This window comes from Piliocolobus tephrosceles, chromosome 3, assembly GCF_002776525.5.
Source record: "Piliocolobus tephrosceles isolate RC106 chromosome 3, ASM277652v3, whole genome shotgun sequence".
Taxonomy (NCBI): domain Eukaryota; kingdom Metazoa; phylum Chordata; class Mammalia; order Primates; family Cercopithecidae; genus Piliocolobus; species Piliocolobus tephrosceles.
The window spans coordinates 82,316,890-82,335,797 of NC_045436.1; the positions used below are offsets into that span (position 1 = coordinate 82,316,890).

The 18,908-nt window shown below is 36.8% G+C and overlaps 1 protein-coding gene across 4 annotated transcripts in view; it reads left to right on the plus strand.

Moving 5' to 3' along the window:
- The window catches only part of NFKB1 (nuclear factor kappa B subunit 1), a 131,066-nt gene that overhangs the window by 29,412 nt on the left and 82,746 nt on the right, over nt 1-18,908 (plus strand). For 2 of the 4 annotated variants that reach the window (XM_023220099.3, XM_023220101.2), the window contains 2 exons: nt 3,605-3,645; nt 7,626-7,724. In XM_023220099.3, coding sequence (XP_023075867.2) covers nt 3,605-3,645; nt 7,626-7,724 — 140 coding nt within the window. The remainder of the gene's footprint in view (nt 1-3,604; nt 3,646-7,625; nt 7,725-18,908) is intronic. The other 2 variants (XM_023220100.3, XM_023220102.2) reach the window with 1 other exon arrangement.

An 18,908-nucleotide genomic window follows, 5' to 3' on the forward strand; every position in this document is an offset into this window, starting at 1 on the left:
CTCCTCACTTCACCCGTCACCAGTGGGACTTAACAGATGTTCAAAAGCAGTGTAAGTGAATTATGGAGGTTATGTGTGAAAGAGAGTTTGGTAATCACTGAAGTGGGCATCAGCTCTTTTATTTACCAGGGACTTGCTTGTCTTCATTGGGATATTTTATCCAATTTGTATTACTCTCATTTAAAATTATCATGGTTACTACAGTATTTACTTTTCATTTGCTTTAGATCAGAAAACTTTTTCTGCGTTTATATCTTTAGTATTTCTAGGAGTTCATGGGAGGGAAAAAAGTAGATCTACTATACTTTCACCTTCACTAGTGAAGGTGTATTTCAGAGGTTTTTCTCTCTTTATCCCATACAAAACATTATTTTTAGGCTGCCATGTCTGCGATCTTGTGAAGTGCTTTCCAATTTGAGCTCTAGGTCAGCTTCCTGTGAACCAGTAAATGTGTTGGTAGTGTGTGTGTTTCTTGTGAACTTTTTATTTCTAGAGTTCAAAGTATTTTTCTTAGTATTAATGTATTATTGAAAATATAAGATCTTGGTTCTGTCCACAGGAAATACACACATTTCCTCTTAATGTCTTGTGAATACCAAACAGTATCCTGAGGCAGATGTTTTCTTAATTTTTTTCTTCAGATTTATGGGCATGAAAATAAGATTATCAAAATAACAATCTCAGTAAATATTCTGTGGTCACAGCTTTGTGTTGTAGAAATTGTTTTGCCATAATATTAGAAAAACTATTCAAATTACACCTAAAAATCTAATTTGTTAGTTGTTATTACCCCATCATTTTTATCTATATGTTTTTCCCTCTTCATTGCAGTGTCATAGTACAATTTTTATAGTCCAAGATATATAGGGTGTTGTATTCAAATTTTTGAAGAGTAGAGAGGTTGATTATCTAAACCAATATTAACTTGTAACTCTAAAATGGATTATTTTAGTCTACTAGATTTTTTGAAATCTAAAACCTTTAGTAGATCTAGTACTTGTTGAAGACTATGGGATGCGACAGATCTTAGGTCTAAAGTTAAATTTCTCTGCACAGTGGAATGTCCCTTTCATGGCACAGAAATGTGGCCAAAGGAATGTTGGCCTTAAAACAACAAATATATGCATATCAAATCTAATTTTCTAGTTGATTTAACTTTTAATGTGTTTCCTGAAAGAGAAAAAATGGCTCTATTTTACATGAATTTTCACATAGTTAAAGGAAATTAAATCCTACAGGAAAAATAATGGCAGATTTGCAGGTGTTTTTAGCAGAGTTAAAAAGTGAGAGACTTGAAGTTTAATGTAAACATGCTTCCAACTCCTCTGTTTTTTCATGACATCCAAATGTTGCTGTCTTAGGGGACTATCTTGATATGTTCTTTCACCATTATAACAGGGAATATTCTTATAAGTGTTACATTGTCATACAGGCTGTATCTTAGTGTGAAAATATTTCTATTTCTAATCAATTTTATTTCCTTATCCAAAATTAAATAAATTCTAGCCATTTGGGGGGAATTTTTAAATTATGCTTATATTTCTAAAAGTAATTTAAAATGTCTGGGGTGAATTTCATACAGACAAAAGATGGTAATTTAATACATTGACCAGTGACTCCCCCCTTTTTTTTCTTGTGTATGCTTCAGTTCAGATGGAGTCATTTTTCAACTGGCTTCCTTGTAAATTTCTTGAATAATAACAGGAAGTAATTATACCCTTGTTTTTTCCAGTTCTCTAGCCTTATCCTGATTTATCATAATGTTGAAAAGATAAAAATAAGTTCTCTGGACGGGTGAGGTGGCTCATGCCTATAATCCCAGCACTTTGGGAGGCCAAGGCAGGTGGATCATGAGGTCAGGAGTTCAAGACCAGCCTGGCCAAGATGGTGAAACCCTGTCTCTACTAAAAAAATAAAAAAATTAGCTGGGCGTGGTGGTGGGCACCTGTAATTCCAGCTACTTGGGAGGCTGAGGCAGAGAATTGGTTGAACCCGGAGGCAGACATTGCAGTGAGCCGAGATTGTGCCATGGCACTCCAGCCTGGGCAACAGAGTGAGAATCTTTCTCAAGAAATAAGTAAGTAAATAAATAAATAAATAAAAATAAATTCTCTTTTATGTTGTAGTTTATTTTTAATTTCTTTTTTTTTTTTTTTTTTTGAGACGGAGTCTCGCTCTGTCGCCCAGGCTGGAGTGCAATGGCTGGATCTCAGCTCACTGCAAGCTCCGCCTCCTGGGTTGCCGCCATTCTCCTGCCTCAGCCTCCCGAGTAGCTGGGACTACAGGCACCCGCCACCTCACCCGGCTAGTTTTTTTTTTGTATTTTTTAGTAGAGACGGGGTTTCACCGTGTTAGCCAGGATGGTCTCGATCTCCTGACCTCGTGATCCGCCCGTCTCGGCCTCCCAAAGTGCTGGGATTACAGGCTTGCGCCACCACGCCCGGCCTATTTTTAATTTCAACCTGAAGGTTTATCTCCTCACAAATTTATCTAAAATAAGAGGTCTTGAGCTTCTTCTGAAAGAAAATGAAGATTAAAATGGACATACAAGCATTCTCCTAAAATATTTTTAGCACTAAACATCTTAATATACATTCAGATAAATGAGAACCGCCATATCCCTTTATTTACTTCAGAGGTATGGGTTATACTATTGACATAAAAAATCAACTGGGAAGCTTAAGGACTTTTTCATATTGAACAATTTGTACTTATGTTATCAGAGATTCTGATTTTCCTTTGAATTTTCGAGTCAGATAAATTAGAGTATGGATTAAGCCTCTAGTTTTCTTTGTGTTTATACAATAATTAATTTGCATGCACCTATCTTCAATTAAATAATTTTCAGTATTTTATAAAACGCCTGAGCTGTTTTAGAACATAGTTTATATGACAGCACAATATTCAAAATTGCATATAAACATCAAAAGTTATGGATTAATATGAAAATTTTACTATGTCTGATAGACCAAATCACATTGGGAGTGTCGGGGAGGAAAGGGGAAACAAACTAACCAGTTAAGGAATGAAGGTACTTTCCCTTTTAGTAAGAAAAACATAAAACCTAGTGTAAGGAAAAAGAGGTAGCCTGAAATCATTATCTGTCTATCATACATATATATGCAGGTTGCTAGATGAGTATCTTTTAATTTCACATTAAGGCCACCGTCTTTGAGGAATGAAAGTCAGTGTCTAATGATGTGAAGGCCAAAGAAAATATCATAGTGCCCAGAAGTGGTTGCTGCTTTTAGTTGGTATTTGTCATTTTAAAATGCTTTGTTAGGAGACAAGATTATGAAGGCTGTTGACATCAATTCTTTCCAGCCATATGCCTTTTATTGGGTTAGGAAATGTGCCATCACCATTCAACAAACATTTATTTATTGTGGTTCGCTAAACTTTTAAAAGTATTATTAAAATAAGGGTTAATTTAATATTTCAAACAAGGAAGAGAAATTATATCCTTGTGGAATTTTAACCAAAAATTCATTTGAAATTTCTACATAAAAACATAATTTCAGTTTTTGACTTGCTTTACATTTTATACCAAATTTGAGAAGCCTCACAGTTTCTTTTGGTTTCTGTTTGTTGTTTTTGTTTTTAGCAGATGGCCCATATCTTCAAATATTAGAGCAACCTAAACAGGTAAGATTAAAGGGGTGGGACTTTAAATGTTAGATTCCAGTGTCTAATATTGAGATCATAAGCACTGAAGAATAGTAAATGAATTCTATGAAGGAAGTAGCTTATCTGAAATATCAACAACCTGACAAATTATGTAACAGCTTTATTCATTCACTTTACATTTCTCTTAGTCATTGTTCACACTGTCCTGAGCCTCAGTACATAGTTATGTAAAACTGCAGTTAATTACAGTATTATAATTACAGTTAATTACAGTATTCTGCTGTCTCTACTAGCTTAACTTACCAGCCACTCCCAGGAAAGGCAGAGGTGATTTGCATTTATTTTCATTTATGAAGAAATACGTATGCATACAGTTCACATGTACTGAGTGACATCCCTCTATTATCCTTGCACATGTAGTACCTCTTAGCCTTCCTCCTTCCTTTGGTAGCCCCCCTTTTCTGTGCTGCCTTTGGAACATGTAAACTAACATACTAAAAGTACCAGTGGAAAGTAAAATGTTAGAATGAACTACTGAATTCTCTTCCCTCTGGTGTTAGCTTTAGACTCAGCCTCTTTGGAGTCAGGAGAGGAACATTTTATCAGGCTCTTCCCCTTACCACTAGAGTCTGTAGAGGATAGCTCAGAACTGAAATGGCCTCCTCACTGTATCCAAGTCTGTGGATATTTATAGGAAGTTGGATGGGACCAATGCTGTGAAAGAGAAAGAAAGGCAGTCCTTAATGTCTGCATATAGGAGGTTTCAATTATTAGGGAATGGAAGTGATGGTATAGTTCCTCACAGAATGAGGACAGTCGGTAAATCTTTGGATGGATGAACTAATCACAGTTTTGTGTGATGGAGGATATGGATAACTGTCCTCTTGCAGCTATATTACCCAATACATTTTCTAAGTATTCTTTTTCATTAGCTTAGGTGAGTGAAACACTTTTGCATTTTGTAACATTTAACACATGCTAACTAGGTCACAAGCTTAAATAAAGCATCCACTGCATTGTGGTTTCCAGAATTGTGACATTATATATGTATTATATTTGGTCAGCATTTGATATAAATGTCTTCATGATTACTGAACAGGCTATCCTTGTAAGGTTGAAATTAGATGAAAGTTTTTGCTGCCATATGAAACTTTGGGGCATGGTTCTAGTTCTTGCAGGTGTCACATCCTGACTCCACAGGCTGCCAGTAAAACTCCATTGCTTTACCTCCATGTTCAACTCTTTTTAGGAGTTATTTCTCACAGAGGGTCATCAATTCCCAGTGGAATTTTATCCCTTAAAATTCTATGGGATTTTTGGCATCCTGGAAAATTTCCCAGCTTTTAAGATGTAGGTAGTCTATGAAATCAACTAAATGTATTTGTCTGCATATGCCAAAGTATTTTCTCCAATATCATTTTCATAAGCATAGCACTACAATAAGAATTTTTAAATGTAATTCCTTATTATGGATCCAACCGTCATGAGGAAAAATTGGCATTTATGATTTACCTGAAGGGTTAATGTAGTTCCAAAATTCAAACTTTAATTCATATGAAAGCTTATGTGAGTAAAACAATGTGTTTACCAAAGTGATGTTATTTTGATGTCTGAATTCAGTGAAAGTAAGAAGGTTGTATTCAAGTCAGACTTTCTGACTGAATGGATGTAGCCTTGCCTTTGAGGTTGATGACTCATTTTAAGCAAATGGAGTTACTGAGATGAGTGAATGTGGATTAAAGGCAAAACTTTAATCTCAGAAATTTAGAATCAGAAATGCATGCAGACAATGCATTTGACAACATCTTCCTGAAAAAAGTTATAAAATTTCATCCTCAGGTTAAAAACTTCTGAGGATTTAGATACTTTTATGCAACCATCAAAAATGTCTGTTACGTATTTATAGTCTATTTGACACCACTCCCAGTCAGATATAAACACATACGTGTCTATATTTTTCCAACTGCCCCAAAGGAATTTTGTGATTAAAGATAATGAATTGTGTGTGTGTGTATTTCATTTTTTTGGTTTTTTTTTTTTTTTTTAAGTTAGAAAAAGGTTCTTTTTTCTTTGGGACCTCCTAGCCACAGATTTTCCCCAGCTCTGACGGAGATGAGTCATAGCATAGACTACTAATTTTTAGAACATCCAGTTCTGTTGCATATTAATCAGTGTTAATTAACTAATACTGTTCAAAAACTCAAACTGTGTTTAAGTTGATTAGCAGTCAAGTAAACCTCTATTCTTATGGTTAGCTAATTCTAGAGGCTATTATACATGTGTTGTTTTTTTCATGGTTTTAGAAACTTAGTTTAATTATTTAAAAAACCAAGTGTTTGCTTACAAAAGGCATAGGGCTTAAATTGTAAATTATTTTAACATATGAATTGTGTGAGAATCAAAACAAAGGAAGTACCTCTGAAACTTCATCTCCAAAGGCTTCACTTGTGTTTAGATCTGGAATCTCCCAAGGAGTTGTTTTAGGTCTCACTGTGATGAGTTGATCATACACTTTAGACCTATGTGTGCACTGAGGAAATTTCCCAGACTAGGGAATTTACTTTAGTCCTTACTTCTCTGGTAAATGTGTTTGAGGACTGATCTTCGGAAATCAGGAAGTTTTTGGAGAATGTAGGAACAGTTCCAAATGCTTCCTAGAGATTTAAATCAGTTCAAGGCACCTGGACTGCTCAGAAACGGCAAGACCATACTTGGCATAATGAAATGTAGTACAGTCTAAGTAGTGCACACATTTTACATTGGTTCATGAGCTCAAAGCTGTCAAAATCTTCATGCTTGCTGGGGTTCTACAATTTAATGAGTAAGGGAGCGAACCCCCACCAGCAGCTAGTGGGTGTGATGAGCTGATGGCCAGATGATCTAGTGCAATATATGCAGAGTTGGTCCCACAGTAGAAACAAAAGGTGAGAATGTTCATTAAAAAATCTGAACGTATTTTCTTTTCACCAAAAAGTGAATCTGTAAAAAGAAAATCATCTGCTTAAGTGACTATGTGGTTATAAACTGCTAACACTACCACAAATTGGTTGACATCATTATAAAGTTGAATCAGGAAATACAGTGAAACCTCCCTTAATATGATGATGAGGTCATAATTATCCTTGTTTTATTCTTTGTATACAAATGTGAATAATTAAGTTAGCTTTATAAATCATAAGAAGTTATAACTGGAGTAGACCTTAAAGATGGTCTGGTATAATCTTCCCTTTTGTATAAATGAAAAAACATGGCACTTCTTAGGTGTTTTGTCAGCCCACAGTAGTTTATATAGTGAAGGCTTCCAGCTAACTCTTCATTAATTAACTACATCTATGAAATTTCTGGGTTAGATAGTATTTAAGGGAACTATCTAGTTTTGGAATCATTCTGGTAGGTTAATATTCAATCTTGAGCTTGACCATATCAATAGCCATGAAAACAAAAATCTTCTCCTCTGAAATGCTGAGAGAAGCTCAACAGATGCAGGGTCTAGCACAGGGTGTGTTCTACAACGCTGAAACAATCTATCTAAACAAACATTTCTGTAGTCCCTGCTGAACCAGCTGTAATCAGAGTAGATAAAAGAATGTCTTTAAGTAAGAGTTAAGGAAGCATAGCTTTTATTAATATGGTAAAGTTCAGAGCTTGGCAGCAGCAATTTAAGACAAGGAAGCTCTGACTGGAACAAGCTGTAACATGTTGAGTCTAAAGCCTAAACTCTTCAGCAGATTACTCTCCACACATGCATAGCATGAGAGGTCCCACGGGCTTAGGTACCTGGCTTTTTAGTCATATCTTAGTGTACAAATATCAATACCATTTTTCATAGGAAGATTATGGGAAAAGTGATTCTCATTTACAGAGCCCTCTTTCACAGTTTCATGTTTTTCTTCTCTCATTTAGTAGACATAAGGTTTAAAACTTTGTATGTATCTTTGTTGCTGAAATGTTTAATAAGTATTTCTCAAATTTAATTGGCTTAACGTTCACCTTTGCAGAGAGGATTTCGTTTCCGTTACGTTTGTGAAGGCCCATCCCATGGTGGACTACCTGGTGCCTCTAGCGAAAAGAACAAGAAGTCTTACCCTCAGGTCAAAGTAAGTTTGTGGTAACTCTCCTTCTGTTTGAATTCTGGAAAATTTGATTTCCTAGGATTTCCAAGGAATTGCTTTAAATGAGTACAGGTTGCCTTTGCCTCTAAGGTGAAGTGTTCACATGATTATTAAAATTTTTAAATAGACATTTGTCTCCTAGGAATAGAAGTAACAAATATTAAAACTTCGTTAACATTTCAATTTAATAGAAATGTCTTCAACATTAGCTAACAAACTTACTATTTCTTGATCATCTTAAAGGTTTTTAAAAATTGTATACTTCCTGAAACTTTAGTAAGTCTGAAAGAAATGGTTAATTTTGACTCTTTGGAGATTTAGTGAAAAACCAAACAGGTGACTGAGTGTACAGATTATATAGTATATTATTTAAGATTGTGAATTTAGATCCAGACTTTGTTATTAGCTGTGTGGCTTTGAGTAGGTTTAACCAATACTTCTAAACTTCAGTCTCCTAATGTGTAAAATGCAGAAATATTAATAGTATATACTTCATAAGATCTTTTAGAGATTAAATGAGAAAATGTGTACATGTTCCATAAAGAACCTAAAAGTACCCTAGGGCCTTGGCCTGAGCAGATGTTTGGCCCTCTTGGAATGACATGCTGTGTGACATGCTGGTGGTGTGTTTGGTCATACCTTTTACCATGTTCAGGCTTTTTGTTTGTTTATTTGAGAATATTTTTCTCTAAGTTAATATGAGACTTTCAATTTCATAATATGCTACTATGTTTCATAGACTGACTGATGATAAACATAGACTGATAATCATTCTGCAGATAAACCCAGTCAACAACTGTAATTTAGTCTTTCGTAAAAGTTATTATTTGGTCAGTAATTCAAGGCTTGGACAAAACAGTTCTCACTATGTGTGTGTGTGCCCCTCAGGATATAACATACTTTTGACCTCAGTCTTTTTGTTGGTTTGTTTTGTAAGTAGATGAAGCTCAATAGAGCAGGCCTTCAGCAAAGTTGTGATGTAAAGAAATCTGGCCAGGCTCGATGACTCATGCCTGTAATCCCAGCACTTTGGAGGCTGAGGCTAGCAGATCACAAGGTCAGGAGTTTGAGACCAGCCTGGCCAATATGGGAAACCCCATCTCTACTAAAAATACAAAAATTAGCTGGGCATGGTGGCGCACACCTGTAGTCCCAGCTAGTCAGGAGACTGAGGCACAAGAATAGCTTGAACCCGAGAGGCAGAGGTTGCAGTGAGCCGAGATCATGCCACTGGACTCCATCCTGGGCGACAGAGCGAGACTGTGTCTCAAAAAAAAAAAAAAAAAGAATTGTCTTTGGTTTTGCCAGCCTTGCATTTTGTTTCTTCCTTTTCCTCTTATCCATCTTCTAGGCCCAGGCCTGTTAAATATCTTGTCCTTTTTCCCAAACAAAAGACAAAATGTTGTGATGTCATTCTTTACCTTTCAAGTGAAACTCACCCATATTATTTAGTATGGATACTACTAGTCATATTTGCATTTTAAGTCTCTTAGCTCTAATTGTGGAATGAAAGATGTTTTTTCTATTAAAGGTAATTAGGCAGGTAAATATGATGGCTTAAGTCCACAGAAGCAGACCACGGTCTTATGGCCTCACATCCTTTAGAACCTTGATGAGGAATGAGGAGCAGCAATAAAGAACTAATTTGCACTTATTAAACACCAGAGACTTGCCAAGTCCTTTGTATAATATTATCTCTTTTAATCTCATAAAAATCTCTGTAGGTAAAAAGTGTAATGCCTGTGAACCCAAACAGACTCAGAGAGTGGAATTATAATAACTGGCCTTTCTCACAAGACTAGTGGTTCTATATCCTGCAGCAGGCTATTGCTCACTGAACCTCACAGATAGAATGTGTGCATTTGGGGTACTGGGGGCAGGGAGATAAGGGACAAATTATGGGAGGACAATGGTGTAAAAAGGCATGGAGAATGATAACTCTTGAAAACAAGGGAGAGAGAGGCTCAGTGGTCAATGGGTACTCAGGTATTGGGGAGCCAGGCCCAGCACTTACCTTTTTAACAAGTGTCTGTGTGTCATATGTATAAATATCATGTGTTTATGTATGTGTATATTTGTGAGAAGGAGATTGAAAGACACATTATCAGCATTGACACTAACTATAATGACTGAAGAATTAACTTTAAGTGAAAAACTGGGAGTTTTTTCTGACTGGCTTGGCACAAAATATATAAATTATGGTATTTTGTTTACTTCTATTGCTCTAGTATTTTGTGACTAAGTAACAGTTCTTGATACTAACAAACACGTGGCATTAACTTTCTTATAAATTTATTGGCTAAGAAAAAACTTTATACATCTGTTTATTCCCAGTCTTCATACATCTTTCTCATGTAGAGGTTTCATCTACTCAAAAACATATTGCTGCCTCAGTCACAAAATAATTTACAAATGCAACAACTTAACAGTCATTAGATGTTCTTGTAGAATGAAAGTTTCTATATCAAGGAGTTTAGTACTGGGAAATATAGATATGTAAACAACTAATAATAAAGCAGGTTCAACTGCAGTCACATTATTTCACCAAATCATGTATTTTTTATTCACTAATTCAATATTCATTTATTAAGCATTTGATCAACTTGAAAGAAGAGGAGTAACTTAGAGGTTAGAGAATATGACTATATAAGCTCTCATTGTTCCCTTAGCTTGTCATTGTTCACTGAAAATTGAAATGGTTCTGCTGTTCCTAACAGTTAAAGGAAGTAATTTTATTTATCCAAGAAATTCTTAATTGGAAGGATGGGGAGGAGAGAAAGAGAGAGACAACGGCCAGGTATTTTTTTTTCCAGAGCTCTTCTCCAAATATCCCTTTTAATAGTTGTTTCTGCTCAGGATGACCTTTAAGTTTACAAAGGAGTTTTAAAAGCCCTTTCCCTCTAATATTTAAGCAGAGGAAAAAATTGTTCTTCATGCATCTTTCTTATCAGGAAGACCTTTAAAATTGTACGTGTCTTTTCTGTGGTACTTTACAAAGCACCTGCTCGGTGAGAGACTGTAAGGGAAACAGTGAGATGGATACATCTGAAGTTTCTCAAACTTGGCATTATTGACATTTGGGGTTTGGAAATTCTGTGTTGTGGGAGGCTGTCTGACACATTATAAAATATTTAGCAGCATCCCTGACCTTGACTCACTAGATGCTAGTAGGATTCCTATAATCGTGATATCCAAAAAGTCTCCACATTGACAAATGTCCCCTGGGGGGCAAAATCACCCCTGTTTGAGAACCACTGATGTGGATGCAACAAGGAATCAACCGTAACCTTACCCATTTGCATGTTTTTCTACTATAAAGTTGTCTCGCATAGATTACGTAGAAGTGTCCAAGTATCTTACTTTATAAATGTGCTTTTCTTGATTATTAGTAGATATTTCTTATTTTCAAGATGAAGATCATGGTGTCTGTATAATTACTCTTAGAATATCAGAGTTAGTGTACTTGGATACTAAGGAGAAAGACAGAAAAGAGAAAATATATATCTTCAACATTTTATATTCTATGATAACCCTAAAAGCTAATGGGGGAGTTCTATTGACTGTTATAATAAACTATTACAGAAGAGAAAGTGAAAGTGGAGAGTTAGGTCCACTGTGTGTGAACAATGGGAGGGTCTAAGGAATGATGCTTTCAGGTGGACAGAGGCCTCATGGAGGGTGGCCCCACACTCACCCCCAGAATTTAGAAGCCATTCCCACAGGAACTTCAGAGGGAGAGCATTTACATTTAGAGGAAAGAAATGATACTTCGGAGCCTTACATTTGCCACATATTCATTAAGTGCATTTGTTCAGGCTTAAAAGTAAAATGCTATGGGCTGTGCATTTCCTTGGCTACAGCCTCTCTCCCTCCAGCCTCACGCCCTGTCTTCCTCTCATGCCTTTGTGAGAGTGCTGCCACTCTGTGGTGCCTGGAGAGGAACCTGGAAACACTGATAGTTCAGTGTATACCTGGTCATATGGAGACAGCAGGAAAGAGTCAGGGGCCAACTTGAAAGCTTTGGGGGCTGGCTGTGGTTTGCAGGCCGTAGGCACTAAACTATATAGAACATGTAAAAAATATAGCCTGTATGGGTTATTCTCTTACCTATTGTCCAAATTTGATGCCATACGTTAAATCATTTTAAAACCAACTCTAGAAGTCTACTCAAATCCTGCATTTTCTACTGGAATTGTGTCCCATGCATAAAACCCTATTTCGCATAGGTGTAGGCTAGGCTTACAGACCCTCTTACCATGTTGAGATTATTTCTAGAACTCAGGCTACTGAACCATCTGGTGCTCTGCCTGTGTCTTTCACATAGTTAAGAGGAAAATTTCCATTTAGCTTTCTAATATCTTGCTGTGCAAGTCTTCATGTTCTTTTTAAAAAAAAAAAAAATTTTAAATTACAAATTATTTCAAGCATATAGAAAGTTTAAAATTGACATAACAAACACTATGTACTACAACATAAATTTAATAGGTATTAGCATCTTACCTTATTTGCTTTTGATAGCTCTCTCTGTCTCTGTCTCTCTCTCTCCAATAAAATAGTTATAGCTAAAACCCCACTTAGCCATCACTTTGTCCTCCTTCCTTCTCCTTAGGTAAACTGCTGCTCTCAACTTCCATTCCCCAAGATGTTTTTATACTTTTACTACATAAGAATGCATCTATAAATACTGGCATTTTCAAGAAAATTAATTTTTACTAACTTCAACCCAAATTTGCCATTTTATAGGATGGTTCCTTTTCAGGGCAAACATGGTTAAAACTGGACTCCATTGAAGATTAACTGATACTCACTTTGATCCTATTGATTCCTCTTTGCTGTCTAGATAAAAATGTATTTGTCATAATGTAGAGTTTGCACTGACTCTTATAGCAAAAAATAATATTCAGAGAAAAATCTAGGGGAAGTAAGTATGCAGACTAACTCTTATATCTTATCCTTTCATAAGAAAAATTTCCCATCATTAAACATTTAATAATCTAGTATACTGCCTATAAAATTTCCCTTTAAAGTTTTTTCCATTCTAATTTCATCACGGAGCTCCTAATGGGAGAGGCTGGCAGAAAAGCACAGGAACCTTCCTCTAGGCCAAGCTTGTCCCTGCCTGTTTTTGACTCAGCAAGGAGTGCCAGGGAAGGCTCACTTCCCTATTTTTCCCGAAAGCCACGCATGAACTTTTAAAAATCAAACTGTGTTCCCTTTCACAGAGGTGGATGACAAGAGAAGCAGCCCCATGGGACTTCAGAAACTCTCGCCAATCCTCCTCTAGAATGACCAGAAACTACCCCTTCCCATCCTAACTAATGTGACACATCCTTCTGTGTGGTCCACTCTATGCAAAAACAGAAATTGATAAGAATGACTTTGATTTTAAAGTACAAATAGCTTACCAGTTAGTATTCTTAGTTTCTCTTTAGTTGTAAATATCAAATGCAAGGGACTTGAAACCCAACTGATAGAAGCGTAACTATTTTTAATCAAACATTTTCTGAAAGCTGGTTCTCACATATGTTGTCTTTCCTGAGTGTTTTATGTTGAGTGGAAGACGTATTGAAATGTTTAGGTCAACAACAGCTTTTTGTTGTCCCCTTCCACTACTGATTTAAAAAAAAAAAAAAAAAAAAAAGGCTCCACTCTTCTTGCCTTTCCTTAAAAATGCTAAATGTTAAGTTTCTGTCGAGGTCAAATGGAGACTACCCGATCTGCCGTGGCATTTGAGGATATCACATATCCTTGCATAATCTCCCTTTCCTTTGTATAGACTTGTCTGATTCAGGAGGTTTGGATCTATTTGGAGTACTAATTTAAAATAATTTAATCTGACTCAATTACTTAAAACAACAGGGGAGAAAATCACCAATAATCAGCTAGATGTGCATATAGAACCTAGTTCATAGCATTTATTAGGGTTTCCATTGAACCCCTATGCTGTTCACTGCACAAGTATGTTAATTAGGGAAAATAACCATATCCTCTATGTACATTATACCCTGTGCTTTGTAAACCATGAGGAAAGCTGCTTATCGAACAGAAGGGCTTTGTAACTTGGGGTCTATGGATCCCTGTTGGTGGTTTCAGAGGCTTTTTAGATTCCTGAATTTATATGCAGACTTACACATGTATGTACGTGCATTTTTTCTTGGGAGATGAGTATAACTTTTTATCATATTTTCAAAGGGAAAGACTTAAACATGGTTAAGAATCATGCTATAGCTTGTATCAACACTTTAGCTTTTTGATAGCAGCTATCTTTTTAAATGATCTATATAATATCTTTTAAGATTTTTTCTTTTTTATTCTTGCATTTTTAATCCATTTTAAATGAAGTGAAATGCTTTATGTTGCTCAACACATAGCCCAGAAAGCCTCCCTTCAGTTTTCCAGTAGGTGGAAAACACATGAAACTGAATCAATTGCCAAAAGAGTTGAATGGGCTTCACTGCTTTTTCTTTCTTGCTCTTCCATACATTTGCAGATTAAGCATGAAGCTCACCATTAGTGATTGAAGCCAAAAGAGAGGAGGCAATTCACTGAACAAATACTGATTGAGCACTGTGTGTCAGGTACTGCTCTAGACAAGCAGACAAAACTCCCTCCCATATGTAATCACAATGGAGACTTGTAGGTAATTTTTGTTGCAAGTAGTTCAGAAGTTTTGTATTTTGTCCTAAAACAAAATATTACTTTGTAAAATATTTTTTTAAATAGCCCTCTAAATCCACTGTATATATTCAAAGTCACCATTATAAAGTGGAGAAAGCTACTCATTAGAGAAGACTTATAGCACAGATAATAACTGGGAAGCTTAACCCTTAGAAATTATTAGGAGAAATATACGCTTCTTGAATTGAAGAATTGTCTGAATTATAAATTTTGTTTTGTCAGTTCTGGCTTGGTGACCTTCCTCTATTGGCCATTCCCATTTTTCTGCCCTCCACTCTTGCCTGACACAGGATTGTTTCTGGGACCACTGTTCAATCCGAAACAAATCTCTGGTGGCTTCTTTTAAACCCAGTGGTCTCAGGCTGAAGATTATATAGTGGGGCGACTCTAGGCATTCTATTCTGGAGTCTTGGCCTCATAAAGTCACATACTGGCAGTTCGCCTTGATAAGGTAAGGTGAACACACAGAAACACTAAGATCTCCATGTGTGTTCCACTGCCTCCTCCACAGATGAGTTGTTTTTCAACCCATCTGCAGGTCCAGAGGTGAATCTGGAAGCTACCCTGCAGTTTTGGTCTTTTCTCCCCACCCTCCGGGTGGATTCCAAATAAGAAGCCTCCAGCCTACCTTCACCTCCCTGGGGTCTCATGGACATGGGCTGGAAAGTGCATGCCGACTTTCACAGACAATGCTTTTGCCTTTAGGTCCCCTTCCACCCAACAGAATGACTGTAAGAATGGCTTGCTGTGCTTACTTACATCATCTCATTTAATCATCACACTAATCCACTGACATAGGTTCTGTGATCCTCATTTTATAAGTGAGGAAATTGAAGCCTAGAGAAATTAAGAAGCTTAACTTGGGTCCCACAGGCTTTTAGAGATGGAGCCCAAGATTTCAGTTCATGCCATATGGTTTAAGGGCCTACACTCTTAACCATCACGGACTACGATCCATTATCATAATATTAAGGATCTGTCTCTACTTTGCAGGAATCTTTTAAATCTATGGTTGACAGTCGTGGGTGGGCTTCAGAATCATCCAAAAATGTTTCAACCACAGAGACGCCTGGGACCCACTGCACAATTGCTAAATCACAGTGCATCATCTAACCAATCTTGGATTCTACAATGATTCTATGACAGTTTCTAAGAGCACACGTCATTGTATAATGGCAACATATTACAAGAGATAATTGAATATTCAATGTATAACCGTGGAATAGAATATTATGCCACTGTATTTTAAAAAGGTAAGAGGATACTGCACAACATGGAAAACTGCTTGCAACGTAATATTAAGAATAAACCTCAGCTGGGCACAGTGGCTCATGCCTATAATCCCAACACTTTTGGAAGGCCAAGGCAGGAGGACTGCTTGAGCCCAGGATTTTGAGGCCAGCATGGGCAACAGTGAGACCCTGTCTCTATAAAAAAAATTTTTTTAAAGAAAAAAAAACAGGATTTCAAATTATTGCTAATATTTGTAATCAGTACAAATATTTTTTATAAAGCCTAGGTGGAAGCATATAGATGAATCTTTAGTTTTATTTATTCGTCCATGACTTAAAGAAGATTGGTTAACACCTGACTCCACCTTGAGTAGCAGAACGTTGGACTGAAGGAAAAAAAGATAATGTGAAGCTGTCTTACTTAGCTACAGTTTCCAGCATGTTTTAGTTGAAGGTAGGAGATAATAAAGACATAGAGCTATATAAACAGATTTTCTCAGAAGCTCTATGGGAGACAGTGCAGTGTGGCTCTCAAACCTTACTATACATAAAACTCTCCTTCAGAACTTATTTAAAATGTCGATTTTATTCCATGTCCAAAGCCTGGTAGAGTAGATAATTCTCCCACTACAATACACTTAATAACACTAGAAAAAAAATAACATTTTCTTTAATGCATAGCTGAGTTTATTAGAAAGTATGAAAAGTACTGAGGAGCCATAAAACAAAAGAAAAATTTGGGAAAACACAATAGGATATGGATGGACTTCGGGGCCACAGCTGTCCTGGAAATATCTGCTGACCTAGATAATCCAGAAGCTTGGTTTTTAACAGCTTCCTAGAGACAAAAGATAAGGCCTTGGGCCTTTCCAATCTGAGGAATTGAAACTGCAATCCCCCACTTAAGTCAGGACTCTCTCAGGGCTATAGTTTCTGTTGATGGGTGATCCCCAGGCAGAGAGGTGATGAGGAAGTTGCCTGTCTCAGCCTAGGGGAATCAGAAGATAAATGCCTCTCTTGAGAATCAGTAACTACAAGCCCAGTTCTTACAGATTCAGAGTTAAGCTTATGCTCCCTGAATAGAGTAGGAAACCCCAAGTCTAGAAATGATTATGAAGTGGTTCCACATTGGGGATACCCGCAAGCCTTGCAGAAACACATGAAAATGTATGTGGCTCAAAGAATCATGAGCTCCTGATCAAAAATTAGAAAATATGTATGCAAATGAGCCACTCTGTTTAAGAATTGGCAGAACAATGAAAAGCAGAATTAAATCCCCAGAATCTTCAGATAATTGAATTACCAATTGTTTGATTTATAAATACATAATAAATTTGGAATAGAAAACAGACCAGGCAGAATGAAAATAAAACCAAGTAGAATTTTTAAAATTAAATGTGCGACACTGAAAATGATTCAACAATGTTGTTAACATGGATAATTTGAAAGAAAGGGTGAGCTGGCAGGTACAAGAGAAGGAGTAAGAGGTGTCTAGTTGAAGTCCTAGAAAGAGGTATTACAACTGCAGATTTCTGGTTCTACATTTACAGTTTCTAGGTCTGGGGTGAGGTTTAGGTGACTGTGGATCACACTTTTAGGTTTTAAAGCATTGGCTCTGAAGTCATTTGATTCAGGGCTGGGCATGATGTTGGTTCCTAGTTTTGCCACTTGCAGTGTTACTTAACTTGGCTAAGCATCAGCTTCCTCATCTGTGAAACTGAAAAAATAATACCTACTTCATAGGATATATGTGTAAATCAAGTTATTCAGTACATGATACACAGTAAGCACTTAGAAATGACAGTTGCTTCTATTTTTATATAACCAAATATACTACTACAGATATTGAATGGCAGCTTTGCTGGTTCATTTATGGATACATGGAGCTACACAAAACCTTTACCAGTCTATTAATTTATTTTTAGTACAGTCTCTAATCAGTATTGCTTGCACTGTATATTGATGCCATATCCTTTCTTCTATCTGGGGTTATTAAGATAGGAGACTGAGATCAGATGCTGTGTCAAAAGCTTTCTTTTAGCTGTAACACATGATTTCTTATGAAAATCTCATAGGTAGGAAACCAGAAAGGAATTTATTAAATTCTTGTTAGGCTCCTTAGTTGCATTAGTTTTGTAGGGCAGTGTTTTAATTTAGGATACTTATGATAGAGAGCAGCCCTTCCATAATTAGGAGAAACATGGAAATAAAGATTTTATTACTTACTGCTCCTGGGGAGCGCACAGCACTCCAGGGGAGGCCACACACCAAGGTCAGGGAGCATGTGGAGAAAGAGAAAGGAACTAATGGGCCATTGCCTTTACTGGGTCCAGGACATTATCCAAACAGTTTTCCCACAGGGAGTTTTAATAGGTGGATTTCAAGCAAGCAGATATGAGTTCCAGGAGGTCACACTGTGATGAAGAAGTCACTGTGGCATATCTGCACAGTCCGTGCAAGGTGTAAGCATCAGTGAAGAGCAGTCAGGTAGGCTACATGTAGCTGGTCCATGGGAAGGCGATCACCAGGTGGCCCTTGTATAATGCAGATATCTAGATTGGCCACATAAAGGAACCAATAGGAGGTGTGGTACTGGAAACTATGTCGACGGTCACTGAGCCCTGCTTTAGGTATGGGAAAGTCCAGCTTATATTCAAAGTGGATGCAAAGGCAGCATAAAATTAAAAGCATTCACTGCCGGCTGCCATAACAGATGACCAAAAACTAGGTGCTTTAAAGCAACCAAAATTTATTCTTTCACAGTTCTGGATGCTAGAAGTCCAATATCACTGTCTTCGCAGGGCCATGCCCCCTTTGAAGGCTCTAGGCAAGAATCCTTCCTTGCCTGTTTCTAGCTTCTTGTGGTTGCTGACAGTTCATGGCAGTTTTTGACTTGTAGTTGCATCATTCCAATTTCTGTCTCCATCTTCACATGAATGCAGTCTTCTCTCTGTGTCCCTGTATCCAAATCTCCCTCTTCTTTCTCTCAGAGACTGGTCATTGTGTTTACAACATCCGTAACCCTATGTGACCTCATCTTAACTAATCATAATTGTAACGACCCCACTTCCAGATAATATAATATTCTAAGGCTCTGGGTGGACATGAATTCTGGGGGTACATCATTCAGCCCACTACAAAAGTATTGTGGCATTGAGGTTATAAGCCATAGCCCTAAGAGTATAGGATGATGCCCATTTCAGCCTGATAATATACTCCAAAAGATATCACATGTATCCAGTTGTTCATTTTTTATATA